Source organism: Bufo bufo, chromosome 1, assembly GCF_905171765.1.
Source record: "Bufo bufo chromosome 1, aBufBuf1.1, whole genome shotgun sequence".
Classification (NCBI taxonomy): Eukaryota; Metazoa; Chordata; class Amphibia; order Anura; family Bufonidae; genus Bufo; species Bufo bufo.
In genome coordinates this window covers 809714442-809734981 of record NC_053389.1, presented here as the reverse complement: position 1 = coordinate 809734981, position 20540 = coordinate 809714442, and the positions used below count along the sequence as shown (strand labels likewise).

Sequence of the window (20540 nt, the reverse complement as noted above, 5' to 3'; positions counted from 1 at the left end):
TACTTCGCTAGCCTCCCCTTTGTAAGACAGGTTTGCTTTTTTTCTTGGGTAGTCTCAGGGAATACCCCTAAATTTAGTAGTCCAAAATGTCAAACAGGGGGTATTCTTCTGAAGAGGCCTACAGGATTCTGACCCAGTCGGATGAGGAGTGGGAACCCTCATCTGACGAATCTAGCGGGTCAGAATATGAACCTGTGGAAAGCAGTGGCTCTCTGACCCAAAGTTCGGACGAGGAGGCTGAGGTCCCTGATAGCACCAGGCGTACCCGGCCCCGTGTCGCTAGACCACAGGTTACGCAGGATCCGCTTCAAGAGCAGCAGAGTGGGGCTGTCGCTGCCGGATCACGTGGTGAGGCATACACCAGCAGCGCAGCCCTTCCTGGACCTAGTACCAGCACTGCCGTACAACATGGTGAAGTAGCGAGCACCAGAAGGGCAGTTGAAGCTGGTACGGTGGCACGTGCAGTAGTTACCCCGTCGCAGCCACCGCACAGACAGGCCCGTAGAGCCCCTAGAGTCCCTGAGGTGCTGGCAAACCCTGATTGGCAGTCACCAACTTCAGCCGCACCTGTAGTTCCCCCTTTCACCGCCCAGTCTGGAGTTCGGGTTGAGACGGCTCAAATCGGTTCGGCCCTGGGATTTTTTGAGCTGTTCTTGACTGCGGAGCTCTTGGACTTAGTCGTGGCAGAGACAAACCGGTATGCCACACAATTTATAACCGCAAACCCGGGAAGCTTTTATGCCCAGCCTTTCCGGTGGAAACCAGTCCAAGTTTCCGAAATTAAAATTTTTCTGGGCCTTCTCCTCAACATGGGTCTAACTAAAAAGCATGAATTGCGGTCATATTGGTCCACGAACCCAATTCATCACATGCCCATGTTCTCTGCTGCTATGTCCAGGACACGATTTGAGACCATCCTCCGTTTTCTGCATTTTAGCGACAACACCACCTCCCGTCCCAGAGGCCACCCAGCTTTTGACCGGCTCCACAAAATTCGGCCCCTCATAGACCATTTCAACCAGAAATTTGCAGATTTGTATACCCCCGAGCAAAACATCTGCATAGACGAGTCCCTAATACATTTTACCGGGCGCCTTGGCTTCAAACAATACATCCCAAGCAAGCGTGCCCGGTATGGGGTCAAATTGTATAAGCTCTGTGAAAGGGCCACAGGCTATACCCACAAATTTCGTGTCTATGAGGGAAAAGATCAGACCCTGGAGCCGGTCGGTTGCCCTGACTACCTGGGGAGCAGTGGGAAGACAGTCTGGGACTTGGTGTCACCCTTATTCGGCAAGGGGTACCATCTTTATGTGGACAATTTCTACACAAGTGTGGCCCTCTTTAGGCATTTGTTTCTAGAACGGATTTGCGCCTGTGGCACCGTGCGACCTAGTCGCCGGGGCTTCCCCCAACGGCTTGTTACCACCCGTCTTGCAAGGGGGGAGAGGGCTGCCTTGTGTAATGAAGAACTGCTCGCGGTGAAATGGAGAGACAAGCGTGACGTTTACATGCTCTCCTCCATTCACGCAGACACGACAATCCAAATTGAGCGAGCAACCCGTGTCATTGAAAAGCCCCTCTCAGTCCACGACTATAATTTGCTCATGGGAGGGGTGGACTTCAATGACCAGATGTTGTCTCCGTATTTAGTTTCCCGCAGAACCAGACGCTGGTATAAGAAGGTGTCTGTATATTTGATTCAATTGGCGCTGTATAATAGTTTTGTTCTCTACAGTAAGGCTGGGAGAACACGATCCTTCCTCAAATTCCAGGAAGAGATCATCGAGAACCTCCTGTATCCAGAAGGTTCCGTGGCCCCATCCACCAGTGTAGTTAGCCGTCTACACGAGCGACATTTCCCCAATGTCGTTGCTGGTACCTCAATCCAACCGTCACCCCGAAAAAGATGTCGTGTCTGTAGCAGGAGTGGAATAAGGCGTGACACCCGCTATTTCTGTCCTGACTGCCCTGACCACCCTGCCCTATGCTTAGGAGAGTGTTTCCGGAAGTACCACACACAGGTACACCTAGCATAGGGATCACATCTCACCAGGACAGGCACACAGGGCTATTAGGGCCCATTCACTCACAGCTGCTGCAAACGTCTCCTTTCACATGGGACAAAGTGCATAACGTACTTCGCCACATCTTTGGGCGATTTGCGCTTTGCACATTGACCCATGGGGAAGGAGAGGTTTGTTCTATAAAGGTAAAAAAAAAACAAAAAAAAAAAAAACACCAGTAAGCAAAAAGGTTAATGTTCAGTTCAAAAAGTTAAAGTTTCTATGTTCTCTTCCAAAGTTAATAAAATTATTGTGTTGCGGCCTGGTTTTTTCTCTTTTTTTTTTTTTTTTTTACCTTCCAGGTGGACCAACCGATCGACTAGCTGCAGCACTGATGTGCATTCGGACAGAAGCATTGCGCTGCTGTCAGATTACACGCAAGTCGGTGTATGCGGCGCTGCAAGACGAGATTTCTCCTCTGCAGTAAAAGATACGTTTGCCGAGGCATATGAGCTGAGGAGGTGGCGGTGTTCATATACTTTGGCAAACACTTTGTATATATAAAAAAAAAAATCCCGGCAATGATTTATTCATCCACATCGATTGATGTGAATGGAGAAATCGGGTTTGCCAGGGCATACGAGCTAAGTGGGCATGGATGTTGGGCGGAGCTCCTATGTCCTGGCAGACGCCTTTCCCCTCCTTTTTCTTTTTTTGGCAGAGATTTTTTCATCCACATTGATCGATGCGAATGAAGAAATCTGTGCTGTTCATTTTTTTCTTTCAGCCCAGCGGCTGAACGGAAAAAAAAAATCTCATTACCTGTATGCTCAATATAAGGAGAATAGCAGAAACTCCTAATGCTGGGCATACATGTAATGATTGCGGAGACCCTCAAATGCCAGGGCAGTACAAACACCCCACAAATAACACCATTTTGGAAAGAAGACACCCCAAGGTATTCGCTGAGGGGCATATTGAGTCCATGAAAGATTGAAATTTTTGTCCCAAGTTAGCGGAAAGGGAGACTTTGTGAGAACAAAATCCAAAAAATCAATTTCCGCTAACTTGTGCCAAAATTTTTTTTTTTCAATGAACTCGCCATGCCCCTCATTGAATACCTTGGGGTGTCTTCTTTCCAAAATGGGGTCACATGTGGGGTATTTATACTGCCCTGGCATTTTAGGGGCCCCAAAGCGTGAGAAGAAGTCTGGTATCCAAATGTCTAAAAATGCCCTCCTAAAAGGAATTTGGGCCCCTTTGCCCACCTAGGCTGCAAAAAAGTGTCACACATATGGTATCTCCGTATTCAGCAGAAGTTGGGGAATATGTTTTGGGGTGTCATTTTACATATACACATGCTGGGTGAGATAAATATCTTGGTCAAATGCCAACTTTGTATAAAAAAAATGGGAAAAGTTGTCTTTTGCCAAGATATTTCTCTCACCCAGCATGGGTATATGTAAAATGACACCCCAAAACACATTCCCCACCTTCTCCTGAGTACGGAGATACCAGATGTGTGACACTTTTTTGCAGCCTAGGTGGGCAAAGGGGCCCACATTCCAAAGAGCACCTTTCAGATTTCACAGGTCATTTACCTACTTACCAGACATTAGGGCCCCTGGAAAATGCCAGGGCAGTATAACTACCCCACAAGTGACCCCATTTTGGAAAGAAGACACCCCAAGGTATTCCGTGAGGGGCATGGCAAGTTCCTAGAATTTTTTATTTTTTGTCACAAGTTAGTGGAAAATGATGATTTTTTTTTTTTTTTTTTTTTTCATACAAAGTCTCCTATTCCACTAACTTGTGACAAAAAAAAAAAAATTCCATGAACTCACTATGCCCATCAGCGAATACCTTGGGGTCTCTTCTTTCCAAAATGGGGTCACTTGTGGGGTAGTTATACTGCCCTGGCATTCTAGGGGCCCAAATGTGTGGTAAGGAGTTTGAAATCAAATTCTGTAAAAAATGACGAGTGAAATCCGAAAGGTGCTCTTTGGAATATGGGCCCCTTTGCCCACCTAGGCTGCAAAAAAGTGTCACACATCTGGTATCTCCGTACTCAGGAGAAGGTGGGGAATGTGTTTTGGGGTGTCATTTTATATATACCCATGCTGGGTGAGAGAAATATCTTGGCAAAAGACAACTTTTCCCATTTTTTTATACAAAGTTGTCATTTGACCAAGATATTTATCTCACCCAGCATGGGTATATGTAAAATGACACCCCAAAACACATTCCTCAACTTCTCCTGAGTACGGGGATACCAGATGTGTGACACTTTTTTGCAGCCTAGGTGGGCAAAGGGGCCCATATTCCAAAGAGCACCTTTCGGATTTCACAGGTCATTTTTCACTGAATTTGATTTCAAACTCCTTACCACACATTTGGGCCCCTAGAATGCCAGGGCAGTATAACTACCCCACAAGTGACCCCATTTTGGAAAGAAGAGACCCCAAGGTATTCGCTGATGGGCATAGTGAGTTCATGGAAGTTTTTATTTTTTGTCACAAGTTAGTGGAATATGAGACTTTGTATGAAAAAAAAAAAAAAAAAAAAAATCATCATTTTCCACTAACTTGTGACAAAAAATAAAAAATTCTAGGAACTCGCCATGCCCCTCACGGAATACCTTGGGGTGTCTTCTTTCCAAAATGGGGTCACTTGTGGGGTAGTTATACTGCCCTGGCATTCTAGGGGCCCAAATGTGTGGTAAGGAGTTTGAAATCAAATTCAGTAAAAAATGACGAGTGAAATCCGAAAGGTGCTCTTTGGAATATGGGCCCCTTTGCCCACCTAGGCTGCAAAAAAGTGTCACACATCTGGTATCTCCGTACTCAGGAGAAGGTGGGGAATGTGTTTTGGGGTGTCATTTTATATATACCCATGCTGGGTGAGAGAAATATCTTGGCAAAAGACAACTTTTCCCATTTTTTTATACAAAGTTGTCATTTGACCAAGATATTTATCTCACCCAGCATGGGTATATGTAAAATGACACCCCAAAACACATTCCTCAACTTCTCCTGAGTACGGGGATACCAGATGTGTGACACTTTTTTGCAGCCTAGGTGGGCAAAGGGGCCCATATTCCAAAGAGCACCTTTCGGATTTCACAGGTCATTTTTCACTGAATTTGATTTCAAACTCCTTACCACACATTTGGGCCCCTAGAATGCCAGGGCAGTATAACTACCCCACAAGTGACCCCATTTTGGAAAGAAGAGACCCCAAGGTATTCGCTGATGGGCATAGTGAGTTCATGGAAGTTTTTATTTTTTGTCACAAGTTAGTGGAATATGAGACTTTGTATGAAAAAAAAAAAAAAAAAAAAAATCATCATTTTCCACTAACTTGTGACAAAAAATAAAAAATTCTAGGAACTCGCCATGCCCCTCACGGAATACCTTGGGGTGTCTTCTTTCCAAAATGGGGTCACTTGTGGGGTAGTTATACTGCCCTGGCATTCTAGGGGCCCAAATGTGTGGTAAGGAGTTTGAAATCAAATTCAGTAAAAAATGACGAGTGAAATCCGAAAGGTGCTCTTTGGAATATGGGCCCCTTTGCCCACCTAGGCTGCAAAAAAGTGTCACACATCTGGTATCTCCGTACTCAGGAGAAGGTGGGGAATGTGTTTTGGGGTGTCATTTTATATATACCCATGCTGGGTGAGAGAAATATCTTGGCAAAAGACAACTTTTCCCATTTTTTTATACAAAGTTGTCATTTGACCAAGATATTTATCTCACCCAGCATGGGTATATGTAAAAAGACACCCCAAAACACATTCCTCAACTTCTCCTGAGTACGGGGATACCAGATGTGTGACACTTTTTTGCAGCCTAGGTGGGCAAAGGGGCCCATATTCCAAAGAGCACCTTTCGGATTTCACAGGTCATTTTTCACTGAATTTGATTTCAAACTCCTTACCACACATTTGGGCCCCTAGAATGCCAGGGCAGTATAACTACCCCACAAGTGACCCCATTTTGGAAAGAAGAGACCCCAAGGTATTCGCTGATGGGCATAGTGAGTTCATAGAACTTTTTATTTTTTGTCACAAGTTAGTGGAATATGAGACTTTGTAAGAAAAAAAAAAAAAAAAAAAAAATCATCATTTTCCGCTAACTTGTGAAAAAAAATAAAAAGTTCTATGAACTCACTATGCCCATCAGCGAATACCTTAGGGTGTGTACTTTCCGAAATGGGGTCATTTGTGGGGTGTTTGTACTGTCTGGCCATTGTAGAACCTCAGGAAACATGACAGGTGCTCAGAAAGTCAGAGCTGCTTCAAAAAGCGGAAATTCACATTTTTGTACCATAGTTTGTAAACGCTATAACTTTTACCCAAACCATTTTTTTTCTACCCAAACATTTTTTTTTTATCAAAGACATGTAGAACTATAAATTTAGAGCAAAATTTCTATATGGATGTCGTTTTTTTTGCAAAATTTTACAACTGAAAGTGAAAAATGTCATTTTTTTGCAAAAAAAATCGTTAAATTTCGATTAATAACAAAAAAAGTAAAAATGTCAGCAGCAATGAAATACCACCAAATGAAAGCTCTATTAGTGAGAAGAAAAGGAGGTAAAATTCATTTGGGTGGTAAGTTGCATGACCGAGCAATAAACGGTGAAAGTAGTGTAGGTCAGAAGTGTAAAAAGTGGCCTGGTCTTTCAGGGTGTTTAAGCACTGGGGGCTGAGGTGGTTAAAGGCGCAGGGAATGGTGCGGTCTTAGTTAATGGGACGGTCTGCTATGGAGGTCAGTGTTAAGGGGCGGGGTGCTGTAGAGGTCATTGTTAAGGGGACGGGGTGTTGTGGAGGTCACACTTTAAGGGAAAGAAGCTCTGTGGAGGTCACTGTTAAGGGGGTGGGTTATAGTGAAAATCACTGTTAACCAGATACGATACAGTGGAGGTCACTAATAAAGGGACGGCCACTGTGGAGATCATTGTTAAAGGGGAGGGCGCTGTGGATGTTACTGTTAAGGGGGCAGACTGTAGATGTCACTGTTATAGTGGATACTGTCGATATATTTTAACGACACACAGAAACATTAAATGAAATATACCTGTGAGAAACCTGGTCTTTCTGCTAGTATATATATATATACACACACATACACAAACAAACAAATCCAGGGCAGCACACCTTAGTATAAAGAGAAGGAGTGCCAGCAGTATAAACTTGACCACTGTTTATTCAATAAAAAGTCCTTTATTCACCCACGCAACGTTTCAGTCCACTTGCTGAGACCGTTCTCAAGCCTTGAGAAAGGCTGGACAATGGTCCCAGCAAGTGGACTGAAACTTTGAGAGTGGGTGAATAAAGGACTTCACTTTTTTTCAACAATTGGAAGTGCCGCAGTTTTTCTTCATTATATATATATATATATATATATATACACACACATTTTGTGTGTTAAAAATATATCTGTCCCCAAAAATTTGTTTTAACATATACTTTTTTACATAGGTCCATAGTGTAGGAAGGTATTATATAAAATGTTTATTTACCTGCAAGGTTCAGAAACGTCCCATACACATCATTAGATTGATAGCGAGCATTGACCACAGTTACTCCACAGCAGAATGTGATTCCATCAGAAGCTTTCAGTCCTCGGATTACGATAGACGCTGTCTGGTTATCAGGATGGTTTACTGCAGAGATCCGGTCTTTATACTCCTTATGAATATTCCCATTATTCTCTATTATGTATTTCTTGACACTGGAGCAGTGTACTGTATATGCTTCCCACCAAGTTACTATAATCTGTGACTTCCCTTTGTGGTCCTCAGGAAAGGTGTATGAACACGGGATGGTGACCGAATCTCCTTCCTTCACGTGGAGGGTTTTTGGTTGGTGAACACAGTAAAAATTTGATGCCCAGCAGATCCCTGTAATAAACCACAGGGGTTAGGGAGAGAAAACAAATTATAAATCAAGATTTTATTTCAATATAGAATAATTCAAGAACAATGGCTAGGATACATGTGTGAGGGTTTTAGTGGACAGTCATATTATGGCAACAAGTAAATAAGAAAAGGATGCCGAGTCTGTAGCTTCAATGTATCTGACCACACATATAGGATGGCGCACAAGAGGTCACTTCTGCTACGGATACAGCATACCAAACTGAGAAAGTCCACCAGCACATCCATAAGTCTTCTCCTTTATTAGATCACTTGTAATACATCATTCCCTACACATTTCAGACAGACTCATGCTATCCCTAGTCATGGCATAAAACAAAAACTGACATACAGGGTTTACTAAGCCATACTAAGTTAACCCATTCAAGTAACATAGGTAATATTTCAATCACCTACATTATTAATAAGCAAGAAGCCAGCCTTCATCTCAGAACATAACTAATTTGGAGATGAAAGCCCTTCAAGAATTTGAGAACAGTCACATGTAACTATGAGATGGGTCGTTGATCCAGGGAGTTATTCTGATTGCCTGATTGGAATCGGGAAGAATGGAAAATTGGTTTCTACCTCACAGAGTTTTTTTTTGCCTTCCTTCCTCTGGATCAACTTGCAGGATAACAGGCTGAACTAGATGGACTCACATCTTTTTTCGGCCTTATAAACTATGTTACTATAAACTATGTAATCATCCTTAAAAATTCTGAGAAGAAAGGGATGCAAATCTTAACAAGCTCTGGCTCTGATGCCACCAGATGTAAGGCAGCTATCGATGTTCGACTTTTTAAACAAGCCTTGAGATATGACTCAGATATTAAATAAGCCAGCATCTCATCTGCAGACAGCGGTTTTGGGGTGATTGCCCCTTATAAGTGCAGAGCAGAGAGTACTGGCTTATTCTGATAAAGAGAGATCAGTTATGGGTATGGCTCTAAATGAAAGGAAAATTATGTCGTCGCTCAAGGACGGAAAAATTTATAGACGGGTGCACTCGGATCCGTATAAAATATAAACATATATTGGAAGAGTTTTTTTTTTTAGTTCCAAAGAGTTAGAGGCCATGAATTCACCTTTCCCTGTTATTCCAATATACCATGCCCTTCCAAAGATACACAAAGTTGTCTTTCCCCCTATCATAACTGGTATAGGTTCACTGATGGGTAAGCTCTCCAACCGGCTGGATGATTTCACCCAGCTAATTGTCAGACAATGTCCAGGTTTTATCAAAGACACCATGGAAGTTCTAAGAATGATGGAGAAGAGAAAATGGCCACCAGAATATAAGTGGCCTACTTGTGATCTCACTGCTCTGTATACTAGCACAGAGCATGGGCATCACTGGGAGAAGCTTTACAGGAACTGATTATACTAAGGAACCTCAAGAATATATTTTGATGGTCATAAAATTTCTCCTAATATGTTTAACAATCAAAATGTGCAGGCCAGAATGTACTACTTGGATGTTATTCTTCTAAAGGACATCTATCAGCAGATTTGTACCTACGACACCGGCTGACCTGTTACATGTGCGCTTGGCAGCTGAAGACATCTGTGTTGGTCCCATGTTCATATGTGTCCACATTGCTGAGAAAAATGAAGTTTAAACCCCTTCCCGACTTGTGACCAATAGTACGTCACATGTTAGGTCTTTAAAGATGGCGCCCGCTTCACTCATAGCAACCTGGTGCCTGCTGTTTCATACAGCAGGCACCCACAGCCGATGTCCGTGACCAGTGGTAATGCCGATTGCAGACATTTAACCTCTCAGATGCCATCGTCAAACCTGACCACGGCATCTGAGGGCATGTATTACCGAAAGCACGTGCTTTCAGGTATGCTCCGGCTCCCCCATGTGACGGTCGGAGGAGCCGAAGCTTGTGTGAGGCAGCCCCTGTCATAGTCCACGACAGGAGGCTGCTGCACAGTGTTTCCTATGGAGTCCTTGCCTGTAGCAGGGCTCCATAGGAAACAAGGCAAAACGAAAAAAAAGTGTCAAAATGGCCGATGAGCCCTCTTACAGCTCCGCAGACATAACTACCAAAAAGTTATAGGGGTTGAAAAATGTAAAAATATATATGTTTTTCAAGTTTTTTTTTTTAACTATACATATGTGGTATTGTCGGGTTTGTACTGACCTGGAGAATGAAGAGCACTAGTCAGTTGTACCACATAGTGAACGCAATAAAAACAAAATTAAAACTGTGGTAGAATTTTTTTCCCCAATTCCACATTTGGAATTTTTTTCCCCACTACATACTATGCACTATTAAATGCTGATATTACAAAGTACAACTTTTCCCACAAAAAAGTCTATGTGAAAGGAGAAGTAAAAAAGTTATGGCTCTGGGAAGACAAAAAAGAAACAACCTCTGGAGTAGAAAATGTTAATATATGCAAATGAGCCTCTAGGAGCAATGGCGTTGTTTCCATTACATCTGGAGGCTCAGCTCTCTCTGCAACTGCCAATGCCCTCTGCACTTTGATTGACAGTGCCTGGCAATGTCAATCAAAGTGCAGAGCCTCTAGGTGTCACACTAAAACATAATAAGCCTGACTTCTGCAAATACACTGCTCAAAAAAATAAAGGGAACACAAAAATAACACATCCTAGATCTGAATTAATTAAATATTCTTCTGAAATACTTTGTTCTTTACATAGTTGAATGTGCTGACAACAAAATCACACAAAAATAAAAAAAATGGAAATCAAAATTTTCAACCCATGGAGGTCTGGATTTGGAGTCACACTCAAAATTAAAGTGGAAAAAACACACTACAGGCTGATCCAAATTTGATGTAATGTCCTTAAAACAAGTCAAAATGAGGCTCAGTAGTGTGTGTGGCCTCCACGTGTCTGTATGACCTCCCTACAATGACTGTGCATGCTCCTGATGAGGTGGCGGACGGTCTCCTGAGGGATCTCCTCCCAGACCTGGACTAAAGCATCTGCCAACTCCTGGACAGTCTGTGGTGCAACGTGACGTTGGTGGATAGAGCGAGACATGATGTCCTAGATGTGCTCATTTGGATTCAGGTCTGGGGAACGGGCGGGCCAGTCCATAGCATCAATGCCTTCGTCTTGCAGGAACTGCTGACACACTCCAGCCACATGAGGTCTCGCATTGTCTTGCATTAGGAGGAACCCAGGGCCGCACCAGCATATGGTCTCACAAGGGGTCTGAGGATCTCATCTCGGTACCTAATGGCAGTCAGGCTACCTCTGGCGAGCACATGGAGGGCTGTGCGGCCCTCCTAAGAAATGCCACCCCACACCATTACTGACCCAATGCCAAACCGGTCATGCTGGAGGATGTTGCAGGCAGCAGAACGTTCTCCACGGCGTCTCCAGACTCTGTCACGTCTGTCACATGTGCTCAGTGTGAACCTGCTTTCATCTGTGAAGAGCACAGGGCGGCAGTGGCAAATTTGCCAATCTTGTTGTTCTCTGGCAAATGCCAAACGTCCTGCACGGTGTTGGGCTGTAAGCACAATCCCCACCTGTGGACATCGGGCCCTCATATCACCCTCATGGAGTCTGTTTCTGACCGTTTGAGCAGACACATGCACATTTGTGGCCTGCTGGAGGTCATTTTGCAGGGCTCTGGCAGTGCTCCTCCTGTTCCTCCTTGCACAAAGGCGGAGGTAGCGGTCCTGCTGCTGGGTTGTTGCCCTCCTACGGCCTCCTCCACGTCTCCTGATGTACTGGCCTGTCGCCTGGTAGCGCCTCCATGCTCTGGACACTACGCTGACAGACACAGCAAACCTTCTTGCCACAGCTCGCATTGATGTGCCATCCTGGATAAGCTGCACTACCTGAGCCACTTGTGTGGGTTGTAGACTCCGTCTCATGCTACCACTAGAGTGAAAGCACCGCCAGCATTCAAAAGTGACCAAAACATCAGCCAGGAAGCATAGGAACTGGGAAGTGGTCTGTGGTCACCACCTGCAGAACCACTCCTTTATTGGGGGTGTCTTGCTAATTGTCTATAATTTCCACCTGTTGTCTATCCCATTTGCACAACAGCATGTGAAATTGATTGTCACTCAGTGTTGCTTCCTAAGTGGACAGTTTGATTTCACAGAAGTGTGATTGACTTGGAGTTACATTGTGTTGTTTAAGTGTTCCCTTTATTTTTTTGAGCAGTGTATATCCTTCAGGACAAAAGTCTTTTTTCAGAGTAAGGCCTCATGCACACGAACGTATTGTCTTTCCGTGTCCGTTCCGTTTTTTTTTGTGGAACCATTTATTTCAATGGGTCTGCACAAAAAAACAGAAGTTACTCTGTGTGAATTCCATTTCCGTATGTCCGTATTTCCGTTCTGCAAAAAAATAGAACATGTCCTATTATTGTCCGCATTACGGACAAGGATAGGACTGTTCTATTAGGGGCCAGCTGTTCTGTTCTGCAAAAGACGGAATGCACACGGATGTCATCCGTATTTTTTGCAGATCTGTTTTTTGCGGACCGCAAAATACATACGGTCGAGTGCATGAGACCTTAGGCTGATTTCACATCAGCGTTATGGATTCAGTTTTTGTTTTCCATTATAACATGGTTATAACGGAAAATAGCGGAATCCATAAGACGGAAGTCAAAACAGAAGCCTTTAAGAGGCATTCAGTTTTGATCCATCATAATAGAAGTCTATGGGAATCATAACGGATCCGTCTGGTTCCCGTTATGCAAGACGGAAAACAAAGTCCTGTCGACAGTACTTTTTTTTCCGTTCTGCATAACGGGAACCAGACGGATCCGTTATGCTTCGCATAGACTTGAATTATGAAGGATCAAAACGGAATGCCTCTTAAAGGCTTCCATTTTGACTTCCGTATTATCGATTCTATTATTTTCCCTTATAACCATGTTATAACGGAAAAAAACAACGGAATCCATAACGCTGATGTGAACCCACCCTAAAGCACATCAAAACAACTTTTCTGGTTGGAAGGCCTTGGTGAGATCCTCTGGGTGGGTACTATTTCTATTATAGAGACCAGTTGGTATACATGATGACTATTGGAGGCTAGACTAAGCTTCTCTTGATTTCTGGGGAAAATATATGAAAATGATCATGTCTAACTTCTGCTGGCATCAGATAGGATTACAAAACCTAATTGAATATCTTTCACAGAAACCCATTGCCTGGCCTATGCATGTACTCCGCATAGTAGAGGATCTCCATAATGAGAAACTCCCTCTCTCTCTGCTGAACTTTTTGAGAAATTCGGAATGAATCCCAAACTGGTAGAATCAATTTGTTCATCCTAAGAGTGTATTGAGGCTTGGAGGCAGCCACATCTGCTAGTGTATATTTAAATTGCAGGTGTGGCCACCTCCAAGTCTTAATATGCTCCTAATATCTCATAGTTTGGAGTCCACTCTTCCTCTCCTTAGATGCTTAAATGCACACAGAGGTAAAAAGTAGCCTATGTGTAGGTTCTGCTCTCCTGAATTTTAATGCCCACTTGCCAGAAATTAAATAGAGTAGGTTCAAGTGTGGACCGAGGTCACTTTGGTAGGTGGACTCAGATATCTCTTGATTAAATATATATTTGCTAAGAATCTCATATGTATCATATCTAATGTGTATTAGTTTAGATATGGTTTCTGTAATATTATTTTGTTTTAGTTTTTTAGATAACTCATTTAAGGACAGAAATGTTTTTTCTTACACCTGCTTTCACTGCGGATATATTGATTAAAGGTCACAGGTGTAGAATGATCTGGATATCTACACATTGACTGGATGCATTACCTGGGGAACCATGCTGCTTGGTGATTAGAACAGACCTAAGCCTCGGATTGTAGTTGGGATTATTACATTTCTCATAATGACAATTTCTCCATTTCCATGCTTTGACTAATTGCTGCAGCCAGTCAAAATTCAGCAAACAAATACCATGTGTTCTTTGGTTGAGCTTGATAGGCAACAGCATTATTGGCATGCTCTCCATATGAGTTAGATCGGTATGTGGCATCATAACTGCTTTAGTAGTAAACCATATGGAGCAAAGTTAGAGAAAAGTGTCTAGTGGGTCTACAATAGAGATTATCGAGTTTCTTGAAATTCGTTTCATCAAATTTTTTTTTTTTTAGAAGATCTTGATTCTCCCTGAATGAAATATGCTACAATTGCCCTCAGAATTGGTATATAACATTTTAAGGTCTCCTTGGACTCAAAAAACCAGAGCAAAACATGTTAGTCCTAGAAGACCATAGAGAATATTATTGGGATGAATGCTGTCTGTGTCTGTGGTGGACCATTCTACAATTAGCTAAGAAGGGGCGGATTTGGGAAAGGCATAAAGCAAGTTCGGTTAGCCTAACCAGGACATTGGAATCAAGGACCCCCAACTGGGCACCAGCAGGTAGTTAATTATGTACAGTACCAACGCTAAATCTCTCCTTGGATGTTCCTCACTACCTACCTGATGCTGCAGTTACGCGTCCAACTAAACAATAACACAACTGCAATACTGGAGTGTCCTCATCAACATTCCCAAACAGTGCAACGGTTTAACATGGGTGGTATTGCCACCAAAACAGTTTTCAACTCTCTTACATCCTGGTTTGTCATAAAGATTACTTTACATAGTTTTCATTGTCATTGCCATTGTGATTGACAACTAACCATAAAATACAACTCTCATAGCAAAAGATTCTGATGTCTCTGGGGATCCCAGCACAGGACATACAGTATATAAGATAAGGTAGTCCCCTGTGGGAGGCAGGAATAATTCTGGAGGCAGTCAACATTTTGTCATCCTCTACAACCCCCACAACCTTTAATTCAGTATCTCCGTAACATATACAATGGGAAGTTACTGAACCTTACCATGGAAGCAAAAGAAGAGTAGGATGAAAAGTCTCATTGCAGATGAAGGTGGACGATCTGGACAACTGCAGGAAGTTTGTTCTATGTATATCACTACTTCTTCTATGAAGCAAGAGGAAGAGACGAGAAGAGGAAGTAACACAAAATGAAAAAAAGAAAAGAAATCCTATTTACAGAAAGAAATTGTCACATTTTACCATCTGATAAAAGTTAGATTATTTGTGGTGAAAGAAGACTCACAAACAGGGGCGTAGCTAAAAGCTCATGGGCCCTAGTGCAAACATTGAAAGGGCACCCCTCATGCCAAATTCTTGACCTAACCCCTTCCCTCCAGCCAGAGGTGTAAATTGACCAGCATGCACTTTATATAATGCCAGTGTCTTATGTGGCACAAGGGTCTTTGGGCCCTTCAGGCTCCTGGGCCCGGTAGCAACTGCTACCTCTGCACCCCATATAGCTACGCCCCTGCTCACAAAGTTTCCTATGTGACCCTGTAAGGGTACTTTCACACTAGCAGCAGGACGGATCGGACAGGCTGTTCAACCTGCCGGATCCGTCCTACCACTATTTCGTCATGCCGCCGGGCCGCCGCTCTGTCCCCATTGACTATAATGGGGATGGGGGCGGAGCTCCGGCGCAGCACGGCAGTGCACGGCTAAAGGCCGCCGGACTAAAACTACGACATAAGAATGAAAGAAAACCGGCACTCCCAAAAATCTTTGCTGGTGATAGATTTATTGGTCACTCATATGACGCGCAGCGTTTCGGCACTCACAGGTGCCTTTTTCAAACTTCTTGTTTGAAAAAGGCACCTGTGAGTGCCGAAACGCTGCGCGTCATATGAGTGACCAATAAATCTATCACCAGCAAAGATTTTTTGGAGTGCCGGTTTTCTTTCATTCTTCTGATTTTGGGATTACCTCCACACAAACCGAGCACCCCTCAACCAGTACGCTGTGCCGCCTGACTTCATTACACAGTAAAACTACGACATGTCCGACTTTTTAGTCTGACGGCCTCTCACCGTGCACTGCCGTGCTGCGCCGGAGCTCCGCCCTCATTGACTATAATGGGGACGGAGCGGCGGTTCGGCGGCACGGCGAAATAGAAGAAGGATGTATCCAACAGGGTGAGCAGCCTGTCAGATCCGTCCTGCCGCTACTGTGAAAGTACCCTAAGGAGACATGACATGATTATACATTGGATCAGAAGAGTACGATCAGTACACTGCATTATTCATCCACCAATACAGGGTGGTGACCTCTTGAGAAAAATATTGTGTGGGGACACCAACTTTTTATGTGGGGATCTCATTTATTTATCAGTCTATCTATATAAAGAAGGACGTATATATCTATGTATGTATGTTCCACCATCACTCAAAAACGCAACCATCGATTTCATCGAAACTTGGTATACACATCCCTTGTTACCTGGAAAGAAATCTTGTGGTGGTCACAGCTCTCTAGGACGTACCATTCCTTAGATATTCCCAAAAAATGACCTCCATTAGCCAATACAAGCCTGCAAGTCTTTTTCTTCATATCCCAACTGCCATACACACGGTCATATATCCCTTATCAGCCAATAGAAGCTCGCAGGCTCTTAGTCTCCACATACACACAGTTTTACTCCAGGTTTCCATAACAACCCAGCCATTTTTCTTCACTGCTGTAGGTCAGCTTTAAAGAGGCGGGGCGCTATGGATGACACTGTTAAGGGAGTGGAGTGCTGTGGAGGTCATAGTTCAGGGGGCAGGTAGGGTGGCCATTCAGGGACTCTGCCCTCAGGTCCAGCTAAGCCACGCCCTGATTTGGTTAGGTCACGCCCCTGATCCAGTTAGGTCACGACCCAATTTGGTTAGGCCACACCCCCTCCCACTCCGCGCCTGACAGGGATTGAAAAAATTAAGGTAAAAACTTCTGTGAGCTGCAGGGTGGGAGGGAGGGTGACTTTCTTCCTGCAGCTCATGCTCAGACAGCAAAGTGCTGCTGTCTGAGAGTGAGATGTTCAAAAGGACATCCCTGTGTGAGATATTCCCAAAAAATGCATTAGCCAATAGAAGCCTGGTCACATGACCCTTGTCAGCCAATAGAAGCTCGCAGGCCCTTAGTCTCAACATACACACAGTACTACACCAGGTTTCCATTTAAACCCAGCCATTTTTCTTCACTGCTGCAGGTCAGCTTTAAAGGGGCAGGGCGCTGTGGATGACACTGTTAAGGGAGCAGAGTGCTGTGGAGGTCTCAGTTCAGGGGCAGGTAGGGTGGCCGTTTAGGCCATTCTCAAATGACGGACTGTAAAACACCACCCGCAGGTCCTGCTAAGCCATGCCCCTCCCACTCCGCAGCCGATGGGGATTGAACAAATTAAGTTAAAAATCAACTTCTGTCATCTGCAGGGGTGGGAGAGAGGGTGAATTTTTCCCTTCAGCTCACGCTCACACAGCACAGTGCTGCTGTCTGAGAGTGAGCTGTTCAAAAGAACATGCCTGTGTCCGTCCAGGTCCTGCACCAGGCGGAGGACAGGGAGTCTGAAAGATGGACTGTCCTGCTTAAAACCGGACCTCTGGCCACCCTAGGGGCAGGCTGCTGTGGAGGTCACAGTTAAGGGGATGGTCCGCTATGGGGGTCAGTGTTAAGTGGAAGATTGCTGTAGAGGCCACTGTTAAGGGGATGGGGTATTGTGGAAATCATTGTGTAACGGGGTTCCGAAGGTGCACTCGGTCCCCCATTGCCCGCAGAACTGTTGCTTAGCTTTGGGAATGAGGATCTGTGTTTAACCTCATTCCCAGGGCGGCTTTACAAGTTGGGTGGCTCCCTGCTCCTAATCTGCCTTGAGCGCCGAGCTGATCACTCGGTGCTCGACTGGTTGGTCTGTTGGTCATGTGACGCTGGCCACGTCACATGACCCTCACTCCCCACTATAAATACAGGCAGCCTGCTGGCCACAGGTTGCCTGTTAATTTAGGTTCCACCTGTGATTTGGTCTTTCCTGGCGTACTTACCTCCTGCTGAATTCCTGACGATCTGCTGCTGACTCCTTTGGTACTTCTTGTCTCTCCTGGTATTTATGACCCCGGCTTCTCCTGACAATTCTCTGCTTGCTCCATTTGTACTTTGTAGCTTTCCTGGTATTGACTCGGTCCGTTCACGTCCTGTTGTTTGTCTGTCTGTCATCCCTGCACTTATTCCAAGATAGGGATTGCCGTCCAGATGTCCCCTGTCATTAGGACTCGCAAGGCAAGTAGGCAGGGCCAGGGGTAAGGGTGGAGCGCAGTGGTCACTTCCCTCCCCCCTGTGTGTGTGTGTGTACGCGACAGTTACAGATTAACAGGCCCAATAACCACTGTATTATGAATCCTCTGGTGACCCTGACTGACCATGTCTCTAATCTGACGCAGAGGGTGCAGGAGTTAGGGGAAAAACTCAGTTCTTTTGAGTTAGGGCAAGGTTTTTCCACTCCTCAGGCCTCCAGTCCGCATTTTGAGCCCCAGATTAAGCTCCCAGAACCCTTTTCTGGAGACCGGAAGAAGTTTCTCTCTTTTAAGGAGAGTTGAAAACTTTACTTCCGTTTGCGCCCCGTGTCCTCTGGCCCCGAGAGTCAACGTGTGGGCATTATCATTTCCCGATTACAGGGTGATCCCCAGGACTGGGCGTTCTCTTTACCTGCTGGCGCCAGTTGTTTATATTCTGTGGAGGGGTTCTTTCAGGCCCTGGGTACCCTCTATAATGAACCAGACAGGGCTCTAGTAGCCGAGACGGCTCTAAAGGCACTGGTTCAGGGCAATTTACTAGCGGAGGATTATTGCACCCAATTCAGAAGGTGGTGTGTCCCCTCAGGATGGAACGAACCAGCCCTGAAGAGTCAGTTCAGGTCAGGTCTGTCTGATAAATTAAAGGATCTTCTGGTCAGTTATCAACTTTCAGAGACCTTAGAGGAGATGATGACCCTTGTTGTCCGACTTGACCGACGGGTTAGAGAGAGACGACAGGAACAACAGTTCTCTTCCCAGATGGTGGTCCAGCCAGAGGCCTATCCCAGAGACAATGCTGAGGTCTCCACCAAAGAACCCATGCAGGTTGGCATGACCCGAGGGAATCTTCGCCGCAGACGTGGAGAATGCTTTTACTGTGGAGATCCTGACCATTGGATCAACCAGTGTCCTAAGAAGGTCCTCTCTGTCAAGTCTCCTAAGGCAAGGCAACCTAAAGACCAGGTACACCCTGAATTTTCTAAATGTAAGCTTTCGGTACCCATTACGATTTCTCTGGGAGTAGATAAATGGCCGGGTAAGGCCTTTATTGATTCTGGCTCAGCGGCTAGCTTTATTGACTCTGAGTATGCTGCAAGATTGGTTATTCCTATGTTTGCCTTACCAACTCCTATCCATGTCATGGCTATTGATGCTACTCCTCTTATTGGTGGTACGGTGAGCTTATGTACCTCGGAGATTTCTCTAACCGTGGGTGTGTGCCACTCAGAGAGATGTTCGCTTCTAGTCCTGGAGAACCTACCTGCTGAGGTGGTACTAGGGTTGCCTTGGCTCCGACTACGTAACCCCACTATAGATTGGTCCAATGGGGAGTTGGTGAGATGGGGGCCTAAGTGTGACTCGTGCTTGTCCGTGGTACAGGCTGGGGTCTCAGTAAAGTCTGATACTTTACCCTCTGTTGTTAGAGAATATTCTGATGTATTCTCATCACCAACCCCGGAGGTTCTACCCCCCCATAGACCTTATGATTGTACCATAGAGCTAGTAGAGGAGGCCAAGTTTCCTAAAGGACGAATTTATAATCTTTCTATGCCCGAACGCAAGGCCATGGAAGATTATATTAAGGAGAGCCTTGGTAAAGGGCATATTAGACCTTCTGTCTCTCCTATGGGGGCGGGGTTTTTCTTCGTTAAGAAAAAAGATAGTGGTCTTAGGCCATGTATCGATTACCGGAGATTAAATAAAATCACTGTCCAGAATAGATACTCCCTCCCATTGATTCCGGATTTATTTAACCAGGTTCTGGGGGCAACCTGGCTTTCCAAAATTGACCTGAAAGGGGCATACAATCTAATCCGAATCAAGGAGGGAGACGAATGGAAGACGGCGTTCAATACTCCGGTAGGACACTTTGAATATCAGGTGATGCCTTTTGGACTCAGCAATGCCCCAGCTGTGTTCCAAAACTTCATGAATGACATTCTTAGGGAGTTCTTAGGTAAATTTGTTATTGTCTATCTTGACGACATTTTGATATTCTTTCCTGACTTCGAATCCCATGTGTCTCATGTTAAACAAGTATTAGAGGTGTTGAGGGAGAATCAGCTATCTGCTAAACAAGAGAAATGTGTCTTTGGTGTACAGGAGATTCTGTTTCTAGGGCATGTTCTGACTCCTCACGCCTTCAAGATGGATCCTGGTAAGGTACTAGCAATTAAGGAATGGGTAAGACCTACATCCTTAAAGGCCTTACAACGGTTCTTAGGTTTCGCCAATTACTATCGAAAATTTATTATGAATTTTTCCGTAATTGCTAAACCGTTGACCGACCTTACTAAGAAAGGGGCGGATTTGGAGAATTGGTCTACTGAGGCCATTTCTTCATTTGAAAAATTAAAAAAGGCATTCAGTAGCACCCCCATTCTGATCCAGCCTGATCAGGAGAAACCTTTTATTGTGGAGGTGGATGCGTCCGAGGACGGCGCAGGAGCAGTCCTTTCACAAGGTCCTGCTAGCCTCACTAATCTGAGACCATGTGCCTTCTT

At 44.6% G+C, this 20540-nt stretch overlaps 1 protein-coding gene across 2 annotated transcripts in view; it reads right to left on the bottom strand.

The window, feature by feature from the left end:
* PILRA (paired immunoglobin like type 2 receptor alpha) overlaps window positions 1–14899 on the bottom strand; it is a 142698-nt gene extending 127799 nt beyond the window's left edge. For both annotated transcript variants that reach the window (XM_040415191.1, XM_040415192.1), the window contains exons 1-2: window positions 14781–14899; window positions 7530–7910 (exon numbers count right to left, since the gene is read on the bottom strand). In XM_040415191.1, the coding sequence (XP_040271125.1) occupies window positions 7530–7910; window positions 14781–14817 (418 nt within the window). In that variant the 5' untranslated portion in view covers window positions 14818–14899. The remainder of the gene's footprint in view (window positions 1–7529; window positions 7911–14780) is intronic.
* Window positions 14900–20540: the final 5641 nt, after the last annotated feature.